The 17,149-nt window shown below is 42.2% G+C and overlaps 1 protein-coding gene across 3 annotated transcripts in view; it reads right to left on the reverse strand.

Annotated features, from left to right (window-relative positions):
- Positions 1-204: 204 nt before the first annotated feature.
- The window catches only part of LOC139564555 (glutamate receptor ionotropic, kainate 2), a 305,593-nt gene continuing 288,648 nt past the window's right edge, over positions 205-17,149 (reverse strand). For 2 of the 3 annotated variants that reach the window (XM_071384173.1, XM_071384174.1), the window contains 2 exons: positions 10,728-10,981; positions 205-4,083 (listed from right to left, as the gene is read on the reverse strand). In XM_071384173.1, the coding sequence (XP_071240274.1) occupies positions 3,919-4,083; positions 10,728-10,981 (419 nt within the window). In that variant the 3' untranslated portion in view covers positions 205-3,918. Of the gene's footprint in view, positions 4,084-7,243; positions 10,200-10,727; positions 10,982-17,149 lie in introns of those variants that run through there. The other variant, XM_071384175.1, reaches the window with a different exon arrangement.

Consider the following 17,149-nt stretch of genomic DNA (forward strand, 5'->3'; position numbering starts at 1 on the left):
GTTTCTTTTTCTTTTTGGCTCAATATCGACTTGCTTTGTTCTTCATTCGATTTTTGTGTATATATATATCCCATATTCCATCAGTCTTCTAATGTGTTTTCTGTTCACTTTGCTATTTGTTCTGTTTAGAGTCTGATCCAAGCTGTAACAATGTAATGGTGACAAAACATTTTGCTTTAGAGTCAAATGAACGACACCACAAAGTTGTGAAGATTTTTTTTTATTTTCTTTAAACTTGTGTATCAACTTCAAACAGTAAACTGTGTGCACTCCGTTTAGTTTTCATAACACGTTCAAAATTAGTTACAGTGGCAAGAAAAAGTATGTGAACCCTTTGGAATTCCCTGGATTTCTGCATATATTGGTCATCAAATTTGTTCTCATCTTCATCTAAGTCACAACAACAGACAAACACAGTGTGCTTAAACTAATAAAACACTAATTAATGTATTTTTCTTGTCTACATTGAATACATCATTTAAACATTCACAATGTAGGTTGGAAAAAGTATGTGAACCCCTAGGCTAATGACCTCTCCAAAAGCTAATTGGAGCCAGGAGTCAGCTAACCTGGAGTCCAATCAATGAGACGAGATTGGAGATGTTGGTTAGAGCTGCCTTGCCCTATAAAAACACTCACAAAATTTGAGTTTGCTATTCACAAGAAGCATTGCCTGATGTGAACCATGCCTCGAACAAAAGAGATTTCAGAAGACCCAAGGTTAAGAATTGTTGACTTGCATAAAGCTGGAAAGGGTTACAAAAGTATCTCTAAAAGCCTTGGTGTTCATCAGTCCACGGTAAGACACATTGTCTATAAATGTAAGAAAGTTCAACACTGTTGCTACTCTCCCTAGGAGTGGCCGTCCTGCAAAGATGACTGCAAGAGCAGAGAGCAGAATGCTCAATGATTAGGAAGAATCCTACAGTGTCAGCTAAAAACTTACAGAAATATTTGGAGCATGCTAACATCTCTGTTGATGAGTCTACGATACGTAAAACACTGAACAAGAATGGTGTGCATGGGAGGACACCATGGAAGAAGTCACTGCTGTCCAAAAAAAAACATTACTGTACATCTGAAGTTTGCAAAAGTGCACCTGGATGTTCTACAGGGCTACTGGCAAAATTACTGTGGACAGATGAAACTACAGTTGAGTTGTTTCGAAGGAACACACAATACTATGTGTGGAGAAAAAAAGGCACAGCACACCAACATCAAAACCTCATCCCAACTGTAAAGTATAGTGGAGGGAGCATCATGGTTTGGAGCTGCTTTGCTGCCTCAGGGCCTGGATAGCTTGCAATCATCGACGTAAAAAGGAATTCCCAAGTTTATCAGGACATTTTGCAGAAGAATGTAAGGCTATCTGTCCGCCAATTGAAGTTCAACAGAAGTTGGGTGACGCAACAGGACAACGACCCAAAACACAGAAGTAAATCAACAATAGAATGGCTTCAATAGAAGAAAATACACCTTCTGACCTCAACCCGATTTGAGATGCTGTGGCATGACCTCTAGAGAGTAGTTCACACCAGATATCCCAAGAATATTTCTGAACTGAAACAGTTGTTTAAGAGGAATGGTCCAAAATTCCTCCTGACCGTTGTGCAGGTCTGAATGGTAACTACAGAAAACATTTGGTTGAGGTTATTGCTGCCAAAGGAGGGTCAACCAGTTATTAAATCCAAGGATTCACATACTTTTCCCACCCTGTACTGTGAATGTTTACACGGTGTGTTCAATAAAGACATAAAAACGTATAATTGTTTGTGTGTTATTAGTTTAAGCAGACTGTGCTTGTCTATTGTTGTGACCTAAATGAAGATCAGATGAAATTGTATGAACAATTTATGCAGAAATCCAGGTATTTCCAAAGGGTTCACATACTTTTTCTTGCCACTGTAGGTGTTCTTTATTTTGTTAAATACATATTTTTCTGTTTTTTTAACCATTTACACACAATTTCTCAGCACTGAAAACTAGCAGTCTATTGGAAATCAGGGGTGTAGAATGATAAGCATCATTGGCAGTCCTCTTCACTTCAACTTCTTGGTGTGTATATATATATGTATTGTTCTAATTATTGTTTAATCATTACTCTTCTTTCACCTGAAGTAAAAATATCTTTCTTTTAAATATGATTCCTTTACATGATAAAAATAGTTTTTCCAAAACATGTATTATGCCACTGAAGCTCAACCAGAATGCTCTGGAGACCCCATCGGTGTGAGGCCGGTCCATGGAAGGGTTGTTCTCGTGACCCCCTGGAGGGGGTTGTGTTAGGCCTGACGGGGCTATCCTAGATGGGGCTGCTATCCCTTGGGATGCCCACACGGCCCACAGTGGAGAGAGAGGCTCGCTGTCTGCCGTGGTGACATCCGTGGTGCATTTTGTGTTGATAAAAATTATTACAAAATTTTTGATTTTCTTCGTACAAAAACACTTTTTCATAGAAATTGCATTTGCACAAGTAAATGTGAGGATTTTGTACTAAAATAAAAGCCGCAAGAATACAAAAAGAAACTTGAGACTTGACATCGAACAAAAAAGAAAAACAAAGAATTTGTACCCATCAAATCTGAAAATGAGGTGTGTACTGTATCCTTGCAGCTGCTGTGAAAATCCAGTCAATGAAAATATAAATAAAATAATAAATACTTGAATAAATAAATTCCTCATGTTGTGTGATTGCTGTGAATTTAGTTTCAGATCCACTCCTGCTGTCCTGCTTTCCTTCAATTCAAACTACTAAGGTTTCCAAGGTTACTACTTTCATCATGTACGCCACTCTTCATGTCACTTCCAGTTCCTAGCACCTAATTCCTCTATTACATCACTGCCCCTCACCCGGTAATCTGTCTCTCTTGTATTTATATATGTACCGGTATATATTTTTTAATTCAAAAAAAGTTTCCCATCCCCCATAATTTAACAAAATGTTAGTACTCTGAAATAAAGTAAATTAAATCCCCTATTGCCTGATGGATAATGTACTGTATTCTTTCCAACAGTGAATCATATGAATAAACGATGCCTCTGTACATGTTGGGAGCAGTTCTGTCCTGCTCACCAATGCGTTTTGGGCTTTGGGTTTAATTTGGAACTGGCTGTTTCTAGCCCATCTGGTCTCCTTCTTCTTCTATGGTTGAATATAAACAAGATGCGTCCTCTACACACTCGCCAACTGATTTTCTCTCCATTTTTTCTATTAGTGTCTGTGTATGTGTTTGCTCCATAACTATGACTGAGGGATGTCCGTGCTCCTGATTCTACCTAACCAAGCTCTCTGCATGTGGTCTACTCAGTGAGAGAGAGAGTGGTTGGGTAGCAGATAGAGATCACATGTCCAAATTGAATCAATATTTAAGGTACAACCAAACATATACCTGTATGATATTCTATACTTTCAATTTAACCTGCCCTCCCTCCTTTCCTCTGAATCCTGGGTTTATCTCTCTCTTTTTTTATACTAAATCATGGCACCACTTGGTCACTCCTTGCTCAGGTGCACTGCCAGGTAGAGTAATGAGGTAACTCACATTGAATTGCTCCCAGGTTGGTTCAAGTTATTTCCACAGGAAACATTGTTGAATCTCTTTTCATTTCTAGCTTAGTGTTTCAAAACAACGATGCCAGACAGTCAGTCCAGTCAGTGATCAGAGCAGCTCAGCTCCTCTCTTCTCCACTTCTCTTTTCTTCTCTTCTCTTCTCCTTTCTTCTCATCTCCTCTCCCACTCTTAACCCCCCCCTCCAAATACACTCACATAAATCAACTATCAGCCTTCCTCCCTCCCCCAGTGTCTCTTCACCCTACACACCTCCACGTGACAGCAGAGAGAGAGATATAGAAAGAGTTAGAGGGATAGAGAGAGAGATAGAAAGAGTTAGAGGGATAGAGAGAGAGGGAGTCCTGTTCTAGGCCATGGTCTCTTTGCCTGGCAGTCTGCGGTCGTTGAAGGTGTGCATGTTGATGACGTCTTCTGTCTTCACCATGACGGGCGGCTGAGGCTTGTGTTTGAGGCGCCGCTGGCACTTGAGGGACACCCGCAACTCGTCCACCATGGCACTGCAGAAGGACCTCTGTAGGAGAGAGTGAAAGAGAGAGAGAGAGAGAGTCAGAAAGAGAAAGAGAGAGAGAAAACAGGGATTTCAGAGAGAGCCTCCTCTAGTTCCAAACAATTTGGCAGTAATAAGCTCAGCAGAGCAGAGCACTGCAGACCTGCTACTTCCCCAGGGCAGGCTCTCTACAGCCCCCTCTCTGAGAGCTGCCATGGTGACACAGAGCAGGAAGGGGAGAGAGGAGCTGGCTCAGGAAAGGGTGGGTGGGCTCGGGCTGGAGATCTAGCTGGGGCTGGGGGAGTTGGATGGAGGTTGCATGTCCATAGTCTTTTAGTGTAGTAGGTGGATAAAGGGGCTAGAAGTAGGTAGGAATCAGGACAAGATTTGCACTGGAGGTCGGCAGGGCTTCCTCTTGTATTGGGAGACAATAGATTTAGCAACTTCATGTTTTCAGATAGCTGAGAAACATTTACTTTATCCACAGACTGTTAATGCAGTATTATAAGTATCTTACTACAGCTGTGCAGCTATTTGATCATGTACAGCAACACCTGGTTATGGTAGCTTGCGTTAACAGCTTTAAATTATTAAAATGTGTTGACATACTGCTAATTGAAACATGCCTTTAGCCCTGGCAATGATTCAGTTTAAAATCAAGCACGGGTGTGAAGTTTGGTTGGTGAGTGGAGGGGCTGGGATGAAGGAAGGGCTAGATGGTCTAGGGGGGGGTAATGCTTTGGGAAGGGTGGATTGAAGAGGGTTAGAAGGAAAGCTGTGCACAGTGCCGAGATGCTGGAGTCCATCTGGAGTCGCACACATGGCGAGCGAACGCACATACACACAGGCAAGCGTGCAAACACACACACACACACACACACACACACACACACACACACACACACACACACACACACACACACACACACACACACACACACACACACACACACACACACACACACACACACACAGTGAGCATTCTAGGCTAGCTAAAGTGATTTCTCCATGGCAGATTTCCCCCATCCTTCTCTGCCAGGCAGCCCAGCCGGGGCCCAGGCCCATACAGCAGCATGACTTATTGATGCATATTACATCTCGTCTGACTCAAATCCCATGTAGCTGCATGGCCAATTAAGCTGCTGCCTCTTCTTCTTCCTTCTCCTTTTCTCAAAGCTACTCTGGCATTTGCAAATGGTGCACTGAATAACGAGTGACTCAACTAAATCTGAGACTGCTATTCCTGGAGGTACTATTGGTGAAACAGATTCCAAGGGACTAATATGTTTTTCGAGTCTAGGTTAAATCTTTCACATAAAAACACAACTTATATTTTGGACCGGCAATAATTCAGAACCTCAGTTGAGTTGATAGAGAACCGAGAGATGTCTACCTTACTAGCTGGAATGTGAAAGGGCTCAACCATCCTGTCAAGAGAAATAAGGCCTTTGCCCACCTCAAGCAATTGAAGGCTGGGTTGGTCTACTAGCAAGAACACAGGGATGAAGACAACAGTGAAGACTTTATGCTGCTAAGTCAGCCAGTGATTGAGTGTCATTCAGTTACTCATGCCAATGCTTAACTAACAGGCAGCCTTCTCCTTAGTGCCTTTCTTCCTCATCTATGACCAATTGGGTTATGACATTGTTATGAGTTGTCCTAATGAACAGGTATCTCACATTAACACATTCTATTGTTATGGCTATAGGACTTCCACCATGTAAATGTTTTAATGCTTTTGCTTTCCAGCATACCAACAATCACATCAATTCACCAGCACTCAAAATTCTATGCATATTGAGTATATGGATTTGGGTGTACGAAGGTATGTACCTATCTGAGTGTATATGATATTACATGTTAGTATGTGTATATCATATTCATAAATTATATTTATATCATATCATATTGTTTGTCTTCTTCTCACAAAAAACAGTAAAAAGCTACAACTGGAGTTGCAGGAATTACTCCTAGAAGTCCTGCTGATTGACTACAAGCCTTTCAGAAAACATGCTTTTCATGGCTATTGATTTTCTCTGGGAAAGAGAGATTGAATAGCATCTTCTACCTAGGACACTTCTCCCCTCATGAAGCTGTGGACTTAGTGGCCACCTAGGACCAATATAAAAGTCCCAAAAGTAAAACCCCACCCATCTGGCTTCCCAGGCAGGCTAAGAAAACCCTCCCTGACTCAGGGGACACATCTCCATCATGGCCTCATGGCTGCTGGGCTCATAGTTGGATTGATGGTGGCTGTTTAGTGGTGGCCATTGAATTACAGAGTTTTAACGACCCCTTTTCTCCACCACCAGCAGTCCAATCCTGAGCTGAACAGGCTCAGGTCTCAGAGCACTTTGAGCTCAGAGGAAGACAGGAAGAAAACGTCCACTTAAGGAGGTGAGATGGAGAAATAATAAATCCAACACTTTTACTGCCTTAAAGCTTTTTTACTACCATTAATGGAAGAAGGCACTGGTAGGTATTTTGCAGGCTGCCCATGTACAGTACAGCTCAGTCAGTCTGTACCACCACGTACACGGATCTATAGACCCAAGACCTGCTCATCAGGTTGGGTATAACAGCTGAGATGGAAAGACACCATAGTAGCTCCCACTTCATCTCTCACTCCATGATAACATGATGGAAAAATGGAGTGCAAGCAAGAGATGAATAGTCACTTTTTTTGTTTGTGTAGTCAATGGGTGTCTGTGTGCACATCTGTCTGAGCAGGTGTGTGTGTGTGCACATATGAATGCATACATTCCTGCGTGTGTGTGTGTGCGCGCAAAATCGGGGAGCTGGATGGTTCCTCACACACAGCTGGTGATCTCTGTCCCTGGAGAGCCAGGTTACTCTGCAGCACCCTCAGCAGCAGGCAGGAGGATAGGGAAAAGCAGGAGGAGGAGGGGGAAGAGAAGAAATGGAAGGAAGATGAGGAGGAGCTGAAGGAGGAGGAAGAGGAGGAGGGAGAGGTGGAGGATAACGAGGTGGAAGAAAAGGAAAAGGGGGATGAGAAAGAGGAAAAGGTGGAGAAGGAAGAGGGGGAAGAGAGGGAAGTGGACAACCATGGTGCTCATGGTATTTTTCTGAAAGCCAGCCATGTTGTGACAATGTGAATGTGTGGACTCATGAGAAAAAGTCCTCATTGGGCGAACCAGAATGAAAAGCCTACTAAAACTTCAAATATTTCTCAATCTTTTATTAAAGTTAATAACAAGTGGAAAATATTAGACTGAAAACCTAGTTATTCTGTATCACAATCTGAGTTAAGTAAATTCAAATAATTTCAAATAAACACACAATTATTGTCATTACAACATATATTTTTGGATTTGGCAAATAATATTAACAAATGTTGACATTATAAGGTGTATGGCTCATAACATTAAATAAATTACTTGCTATTATTCTTTTTCTCTTTATCCTTTCTAATGTTACACAGAATACAGTAGCAGTTGGACACACCTACTCATTCCCACAGTGTTCTTTATTTGTATTATTTTCTACACTGTAGAATAATAGTGAAGATATCCAAACTGTTAAATAACACATATGGAATCATGTAGTGACCACATTTTTTAAAACAAATCAAAATATATTTTATATTGAGATTCTTCAAAGTAACCACCCTTTGCCTTGATGACAGCTTTGCACACTCTTGGCATTCTCCGGATTGACTGACCTTCCTGTCTTAAAGTAATGATGGAAAGTCATTTCTCTTTGCTTATTTGAGCTTTTCTTGCCATAATATGGACTTGGTCTTTTACCAAATAGGGCTATTTTCGGTTCACCACTCCTACCTTGTCACAACACAATGGATTGGCTCAAATGCATTAGGAAGGAAATAGATTTTAACAAGGCACACCTGTTAATTGCTGGTTGAGAGAGTGTGCAAAGCTGTCATCAAGGCAAAGGGTGGCTACATTGAAGAATATAAAATATAAAAAATGTTTTGATTTGTATATTAACACTTTTTTGGTTACTACATGATTCCATATGTGTTATTTCATAGTGTTGATGTCTTCACTATTATTCTACAATGTAGAAAATAGTAAAAATAAAGAAAAACCCTGGAATGGTGTGTGGTAGGTGTGTCCAAACTTCTGACTGGTACTGTAAGTAATTATAAAATGCAAATTGCAGGGTGTGCGCTATCAAGCATGACAAACCCAACAAAGAGATGCTTAGTAGAACATTTTTCAAGTTGACACTTTCAGCATCGTGGTGAAAATACAACCCCGTACTGTCGACACATTCAAGTAAAGGATCTTGTGCAATTAAATAAAATATCAGGTATTTTCAAATGTGACTAATTATTGAATTGATATGGGAATACTTGGTACACTGCATATCGTGTCAAGGTTTTACAGTTAAAACAGTAGCAACGGGCCACACATACTAAAATACACGTTGTGGTTGTGTGACACGCAAACCTCTTGGAGAACGTCTATTTGCTTTGGATGAGTAAAACATGTATTGCTTCTCAGATAATCAGACACAAACAAATGATTGATTATGAGAATTTATGAAAAGCAATATACAGCTTTGTCGCTTATCAATTGGATGTTAAAATATTGAGGTACACAACTTACATAATTGTAGCATACAGGCACAGGTAGTGTGACAATAAAATGTTAAATGGACTGACAACTGACAACTACTCAAGTCTTCTTGAAACAGATATGTGAGTGAGGTCTATTCTCTGTCTGGATATATCTGCTATCTGTATGACACGCTCCTCCACCTAGTTCTGAGCTGATAAGAGAGTGAAACTTATCTTCTTCAACTGCCGTGTCTGACACAAAGACATGCTGAAGAACACCAGGAAGAGATCATAATCAACATCAAACGATGAGGTTTCTATTAAATCACTCTCCTTCTCTTTTCTCTGGCTCGGCTGACTATTACTCCCTACTCTACTCACTACCAACCTTCCTTATGGGTTTTTATTAGCCATATCGTTCTTTAGCATTCTTTAAATTACATCCTATTGATGGGGGACCTCCCCTCCTGTCTACCCTGGCTGGTCTGTGGGTGTAGTGCTGTGCGTGTGTGTTGTCGTTGACAGAAGGACTCTGAACATCACTTCACGACTAGATGCTCTGAATCAGATGTGGGGGCTTATGGCCGAGAAGGAGCAGCAGCATCACTGCATTGTGCGATCGATGGAGGGTGTAGAAGAAAGCTCTTAGTGCAGGCCAGGCTCCTGTAGAGAGCTAAGTAGGGGTTGGCGTTTGAGATTTATGAGACTTGTTGGGTGAGAGAGCACTGTGTTAGACAGGAAAGGAAGGACAGGACGGGTCAGGACAGGACGAGACAGGAAGGACAGGACAGGGCAGGAAGGACAGGACAGGGCAGGAAAGACAAGATAGGAATCCCAGGAAGGACAGGACAGGAATCCCAGGAAGGATAGGAAAGACCGGACAGGAAGGACAAGACAAGAAGGACAGGACAGGAAGGACATCGGCTTAAGGGGATCATCAAAAGGTTTACATGCTGTTGACAACGAGTGATGTGTTGTTGTAGCATTACACTTTCAATATGAGATTATTCAGTAGAGTAGTTAGTATGTTATAATATCTGAAAGCTTACATGTGTTTCCAAAACTAAGCCTTCAGAGAGTTTGCAATTATAGCTTGATTCAGTTTGGCTTGTCTGTCCAAAAGTTTGAATCTGATAATAATGATTCTTTTTTGGGAGAGGATTGCTGTGGCTGTGTGTTGAGGGTGACGTGAAGACGAGAGTGGCAAGGCGTATGACTGGTGACATTTACATGAACATTATGGATCATGCATTTGGGCCAACCTTCCAACCCCATCGTGTGAAACCGTGCACCTCTAGTTTTAGGGACACCTTTCGAACACATACACTCAACCATGCACCAATGGCAACTTTTCATTCAAACGTTGTGACCATAACATCGCTGCCAGTTCTCCCGACAGGAAACTTCCCAATCGGGAACTACCTGAAGTTAAAAAAATACAATTTGTGCATTTGAAGGTAAATGTAAATGACTGCAGTCTCTGTTGTCTTTCTGGAGGTCATTTGAGCTGGTGGTTAAAGTCTACAGGTAGCTGCTTGGAGGGTCCGTGGTGACAGCAGAACTCCTCACGCTTCCTATCACCTTGGTGCCGTTGGGGCTAAGTGGATAAAGGCAAGAAAATGAACCCATACTTACTGTGTCTTAAAGAATATGGTGCATTACTGTATCTACATAAACATCAGTGTTTCAGGAGCTGACCTGACTATCATGTAAAATTGTCCTTGTGATCTCAGTGTAACTAAAATGGCTACTGTCTGTCTGTCCTTTTGTACATCATGTACATTCAAATAAGTGTTAATACTGAACACGTGTAAATGTCCCCTCCACCCGTATCCAAACATCAAGTGCACTTTATTGAGTATGAGGTGAGGGATGGTTTATTGCAAATACAACGAGACTAAATGTCTCTACTTTCACATTTTGTGGTTTTTATGTCAGAATTAAAAATATGTGATAAAAATTTTATATTTTGTAAACCACAAAATAAATGTAAGCTAGGCCAAAACACAACGCTAATAGAAAAGTGGAAAAATGGTCTCCTTGTCTTAAATTTCTGCATAATAAGATCCACACACAGACACATTGTCATTGCAACCTGGCTATATGTGAAAGGATGTTGCTTTACCTTTTCCAGTTGTGCGTTTTGTTTGGATTTATAGATGAACTCTCCGACTGCCACAAACACCGACAAGACGAGTCCAGCCGCCAGGACGATAAAGATGCCCCCGATGTTCTGGACCCCCAGAGCGCTGGCCTCCTTATTCTTCTCATCCTCCGGACAACCGTTCCCCCTCCACCACTTCTCCTTCATCATGTGCAGCTTTCCTTCTTCCTGCAGCTGCAGGATCGCTATGGTGATCTTGTCCCTGTACGGAGAACCTGAGGGACCAAAAAAATCAGGTGAGGTTGAGATAGATAATAATTAGGAGGAAAGCGTGTGTGTGTGTATACGTGTGCATGTGTGTGTGTGTACAGTACGTGTGCGTGTGTAGTGCGTGTGTGTACAGTACGTGTGGGTGTGTGGGCGTGTGTTTGTGTACAGTACATATGCTTGTGCGTGGCACCAACATCCCAACCACAGTGTCCTGGCTGGTGCTGAATGCACCATAGATTCTCCCATGCAGCTCCCATGGGGGTTTCACAAACAATATACAAATAAACCCGAAGTACATTCCAGGGACCAACAATTTACCTCCTTTTATCTGCTCCTTTTTTTCTCTCATTAAAACTGGTTGCCATGCTTAATTAGCGGTAATGTCTCTAGTGTGCATTGTTTTGTTTTGCTTAATAAATAAATGTGCTGCCGACATGTTGCTTTGAAGTGCTCCCTTCTGCCCCTCTGTGTGTGTGTGTGTGTGTGTGTGTGTGTGTGTGTGTGTGTGTGTGTGTGTGTGTGTGTGTGTGTGTGTGTGTGCGCACACACGTTCACGACATCTCCTCAGTGTCGGGAGAATTTCCCAAAACTCCCTGCAGCCTCCAGGCTTCCCCGCACCAGCCAGGTAAACAAGGCTGGCGTGTTCGTGTTCCCTGCTGGCCAGATCAAACCCAGTCACACGCAGAGGCTTCTGATTAGACCTGAAGGGTGAAACCAAGTGAAAACACTTGAAATCTCCCCGACCCCCTTTCATATCATCAACTGGAGAGCTCTCCCTGTGGCTAGGGGCCCATATAATCAGGATGTTAATGCTGCTTGAATTTTTAAAAACTCAATCACACTCCCTTATTATTATCTCATACACTTCAGAACTATAGCCAGCTTGGTGTTGAGGAGAGTTTAAAACAGGTCTTCAGAACTATAGCCAGCTTGGTGTTGAGGAGATTGGAAAACAAGTCTTCAGAACTATAGCCAGCTTCATGTTGAGAAGAGGGGATAACAACTCCAGAACTATAGCCAGCTTCATGTTGAGATGAGGGGATAACAACTCTTCAGAACTATAGCCAGCTTCATGTTGAGAAGAGGGGATAACAACTCCAGAACTATAGCCAGCTTCATGTTGAGAAGAGGGGATAACAACTCCAGAACTATAGCCAGCTTCATGTTAAGAGGGGATAACAACTCTTCAGAACTATAGCCAGCTTCATGTTAAGAGGGGATAACAACTCCAGAACTATAGCCAGCTTCATGTTGAGAAGAGGGGATAACAACTCTTCAGAACTATAGCCAGCTTCATGTTGAGAAGAGGGGATAACAACTCTTCAGAACTATAGCCAGCTTCGTGTTGAGAAGAGGAGATAACAACAGTGATTGCCTGATGAATATTAAGTATCAAGGCTGTTTGTTGAGAAGCAGCCATGCAGGGAACAATACAATGCTACTTGTTAGTATGTAAGAGGACCAATACTATAGCAGCAGGAGCTGGGCGGACAAAAAGGCACGCAGTGATTGACAATCTCCATAGTAACACTTCCTCACTGTGCTGTTGCTATGCCTGAAGAGCAGAGAACAGTGGTGCTGCGGTCACCAGGCCACCTTTGAATACTTTTAGATGTGTTATGTCCTTCATCGTCAGCTCAAGGCTTTGCGTGTGTCTCTCTCTCTCTCTCTTTTATCAGATCAACAACAGACAGGCAGAGCCCAGCGTACATGTTTGAAAACATGCATACCCATGGTGATAAATCATTTGAAACACACAGCACTAACTCTCATATAATTCATTGCCATCTAAATACATTTCTCTTCAGGTGTCACATTCATACAACAGCTAGTCCTGTGTGTGTCCTGTCTGTGTCAGATCACTCACAACTGTAGCTAGCCCTGTGTGTGACAGCTCACTCACTACTGTAGCTAGCCCTGTGTGTGTCTGATCGCTCACTACTGTAGCTAGCCTTGTGTCTGTCAGATCACTCACTATTGTAGCTAGTCCTGTGTGTGTCAGATCACTCACTACTGTAACTAGCCATGTGTGTGTCAGTTCACTCACTACTGTAACTAGCCATGTGTGTGTCAGATCACTCACTACTGTAGCTAGTCCTGTGTGTCAGATCACTCACCACCAGTACTGAAATACCAGCCAGAGCCAGGTCTATGGTAGCAAAACAAAATGAGAAACCCCAGAGAAACCAGAATGGGGATAAATGAATATGAGGATTTTCAGATCCAGCAAAGCTCCAGCAGCAGCTAATGGGGATCCATAATAAATACAAAACAATACAATGATATAACATTGTGCTAGCTTAGCTTATGGCTGGTTTAATCATTCACTTATATCAATTGAACAGCACTGCTGCAGAGGCCAAACTAAATATTCTGCAGGGCAGTGGAACATGGCATTTCAGTAGAATCTAGAATGTCATTGTCTGCACTTCATAATCCTCCATAACAACTAAATAGACAATGAAATCATGTGGTTGTGTTCCGACTGTCTTTAGATAATGATTTCTGCATGCCCTCTCACATTGTGAAGGAGGCCACAACTTGTACAGTTGAAGTCGGAAGTTTACATACACCTTAGCCGAATACATTTAAACTCAGTTTTTTACAATTCCCGACATTTAATCCCAGTAAAAATTCCCTGTCTTATGTCAGTTAGGATCACCACTTTATTTTAAGAATGTGAAATTTCAGAATAATAGTAGAGAGAATGATTTATTTCAGCTTTAATTTCTTTCCTCACATTCCCAGTGGGTCAGAAGTTTACACACACTCAATTAGTATTTGGTAGCATTGCCTTTAAATTGTTTAACTTGGGTCAAACGTATCGGGTAGCCTTCCACAAGCTTTCCAAAATAAGTTGGGTGAATTTTGGCCCATTCCTCCTGGCAGAGCTGGTGTAACTGAGTCAGGTTTGTAGGCCTCCTTGCTTACACTCGCCTTTTCAGTTCTGCCTACACATTTTCTATAGGATTGAGGTCAGGGCTTTGTGATGGCCACTCCAATAACTTGACTTTGTTGTCCTTAAGCTATTTTGCCACAACTTTGGAAGTATGCATGGGGTCATTGTACATTTGGAAGACCCATTTGTGACCAAGCTTTAACTTCCTGTCTGATGTCTTGAGATGTTGCTTCAATATATCCACATAATTTTCCTCCCTCATGATGCCATCTATTCTGTGAAGCACATCAGTCCCTCCTGCAGCAAAGCACCCGCACAACATGATGCTGCCACCCCCGTGCTTCTCGGTTGGGATGGTGTTCTTCGGCTTGCAAGCATCCCCCTTTTCCCTCCAAACATAACGATGGTCATTATGGCCAAACAGTTCTATTTTTGTTTCATCAGACCACAGGACATTTCTCCAAAAAGTACAATATTTGTCCCCATGTGCAGTTACAAACCTTAGTCTGGCTTTTTTATGGCGGTTTTGGAGCAGTGGCTTCTTCCTTGCCGAGCGGCCGTTCAGGTTATGTCGATATAGGACTCGTTTTACTCTGGATATAGATACTTTTGTACCTGTTTCCTCCAGCATCTTCACAAGGTCCTTTGCTGTAGTTCTGGGATTGATTTTGTTAGGATTTGTGTTTATTGCACTATAACCCAATGCTATATCACATGTGATATAATATTAGCAACTGTTAGCCTGGGCGCCTGGGTGTCTGTGTGTGTGTGCTGAAAGTAACATTGTGCCCCAGATAGTGTGCTGAGAAGCTGTGGTTAACCTTGAGCGAGAACAGTATGCTTTCTATGCAGGTACAAATAGCTCAGACAATGTTACAGAACTGTCTGGCCCCAGTCTCTAGGGTGTGGGAGCGTAAACTACACAGCAACAGCGCCGGACACCAAGGAGCGCCAAGAGGCTGGAACTAGCCTGAGCGCCGGCGATAGGCTGAGCAAAGTTTAAACCACGCTCAGCCTCTACTGTGATAGGCCAACATACGGGTTGGAACTACGTCTGTCACCGTATAAGAACAGCTGTTTACTTACATCCTGCCAGTTCTCTGTTCTATCCTGCGAGGTGATACAGAGAACCCGTATATACGAAAATTGCATTTACCATTTATCGCTTGAGTTTAATAAAAATACTTAAAGTATATTCGGTGACTCTGAATCACATTTTGTCCTGATACCAGATTTGAATTGACGCAAATCCCTTATAATTTGCACTTTTCGCACCAAAGTACGTTGATCTCTAGGAGACAGAACGCGTCTCCTTCCTGAGCGGTATGACGACTGCGTGGTCCCATTTTTAAATATATATATATATATATATATATATATTTTTTTTTTTTTCATCTTTATTTAACCAGGTAGGCTAGTTGAGAACAAGTTCTCATTTACAACTGCGACCTGGCCAAGATAAAGCAAAGCAGTTCGACACATACAACAACACAGAGTTACACATGGAATAAACAAACATACAGTCAAAAATACAGTAGAAAAAGTATATACAGTGGGGAGAACAAGTATTTGATACACTGACAATTTTGCAGGTTTTCCTACTTACAAAGCATGTAGAGGTCTGTAATTTTTATCATAGGTACACTTCAACTGTGAGAGAAGGAATCTAAAACAAAAATCCAGAAAATCACATTGTATGATTTTTAAGTAATTAATTTGCATTTTATTGCATGACATAAGTATTTGATACATCAGAAAAGCAGAACTGAATATTTGGTACAGAAACCTTAGTTTGCAATTACAGAGATCATACGTTTCCTGTAGTTCTTGACCAGGTTTGCACACACTGCAGCAGGGATTTTGGCCCACTCCTCCATACAGACCTTCTCCAGATCCTTCAGGTTTCGGGGCTGTCGCTGGGCAATACGGACTTTCGGCTCCCTCCAAAGATTTTCTATTGGGTTCAGGTCTGGAGACTGGCTAGGCCACTCCAGGACCTTGAGATGCTTCTTACGGAGCCACTCCTTAGTTGCCCTGGCTGTGTGTTTCGGGTCGTTGTCATGCTGGAAGACCCAGCCACGACCCATCTTCAATGCTCTTACTGAGGGAAGGAGGTTGTTGGTCAAGATCTCGCGATACATGGCCCCATCCATCCTCCCCTCAATACGGTGCAGTCGTCCTGTCCCCTTTGCAGAAAAGCATCCCCAAAGAATGATGTTTCCACCTCCATGCTTCACGGTTGGGATGGTGTTCTTGGGGTTGTACTCATCCTTCTATTCCTCCAAACACGGCGAGTGGAGTTTAGAGCAAAAAGCTCTATTTTTGTCTCATCAGACCACATGACCTTCTCCCATTCCTCCTCTGGATCATCCAGATGGTCATTGGCAAACTTCAGACGGGCCTGGACATGCGCTGGCTTAAGCAGGGGGACCTTGCGTGCGCTGCAGGATTTTAATCCATGACGGCGTAGTGTGTTACTAATGGTTTTCTTTGAGACTGTGGTCCCAGCTCTCTTCAGGTCATTGACCAGGTCCTTCCGTGTAGTTCTGGGCTGATCCCTCACATTCCTCATGATCATTGATGCCCCACGAGGTGAGATCTTGCATGGAGCCCCAGACCGAGGGTGATTGACCGTCATCTTGAACTTCTTCCATTTTCTAATAATTGTGCCAACAGTTGTTGCCTTCTCACCAAGCTGCTTGGCTATTGTCCTGTAGCCCATCCCAGCCTTGTACAGGTCTACAATTTATCCCTGATGTCCTTACACAGCTCTCTGGTCTTGGCCATTGTGGAGAGGTTGGAGTCTGTTTGATTGAGTGTGTGGACAGGTGTCTTTTATACAGGTAACGAGTTCAAACAGGTGCAGTTAATACAGGTAATGAGTGGAGAACAGGAGGGCTTCTTAAAGAAAAACTAACAGGTCTGTGAGAGCCGGAATTCTTACTGGTTGGTAGGTGATCAAATACTTATGTCATGCAATGAAATGCAAATTAATTATTTAAAAATCATACAATGTGATTTTCTGGATTTTTGTTTTAGATTCCGTCTCTCACAGTTGAAGTGTACCTATGATAAAAATTACAGACCTCTACATGCTTTGTAAGTAGGAAAACCTGCAAAATCGGCAGTGTATCAAATACTTGTTCTCCCCACTGTATACAGTGAGTGCAAATGAGGTAAGATAAGGCAGGTAAGGCAATAAATAGGCCAAGGTGGCGAAGTAATTACAATATAGCAATTAAACACTGGAATGGTAGGATGTGCAGAAGATGAA

Source organism: Salvelinus alpinus, chromosome 35 (genome assembly GCF_045679555.1).
Source record: "Salvelinus alpinus chromosome 35, SLU_Salpinus.1, whole genome shotgun sequence".
NCBI classification, from domain to species: domain Eukaryota; kingdom Metazoa; phylum Chordata; class Actinopteri; order Salmoniformes; family Salmonidae; genus Salvelinus; species Salvelinus alpinus.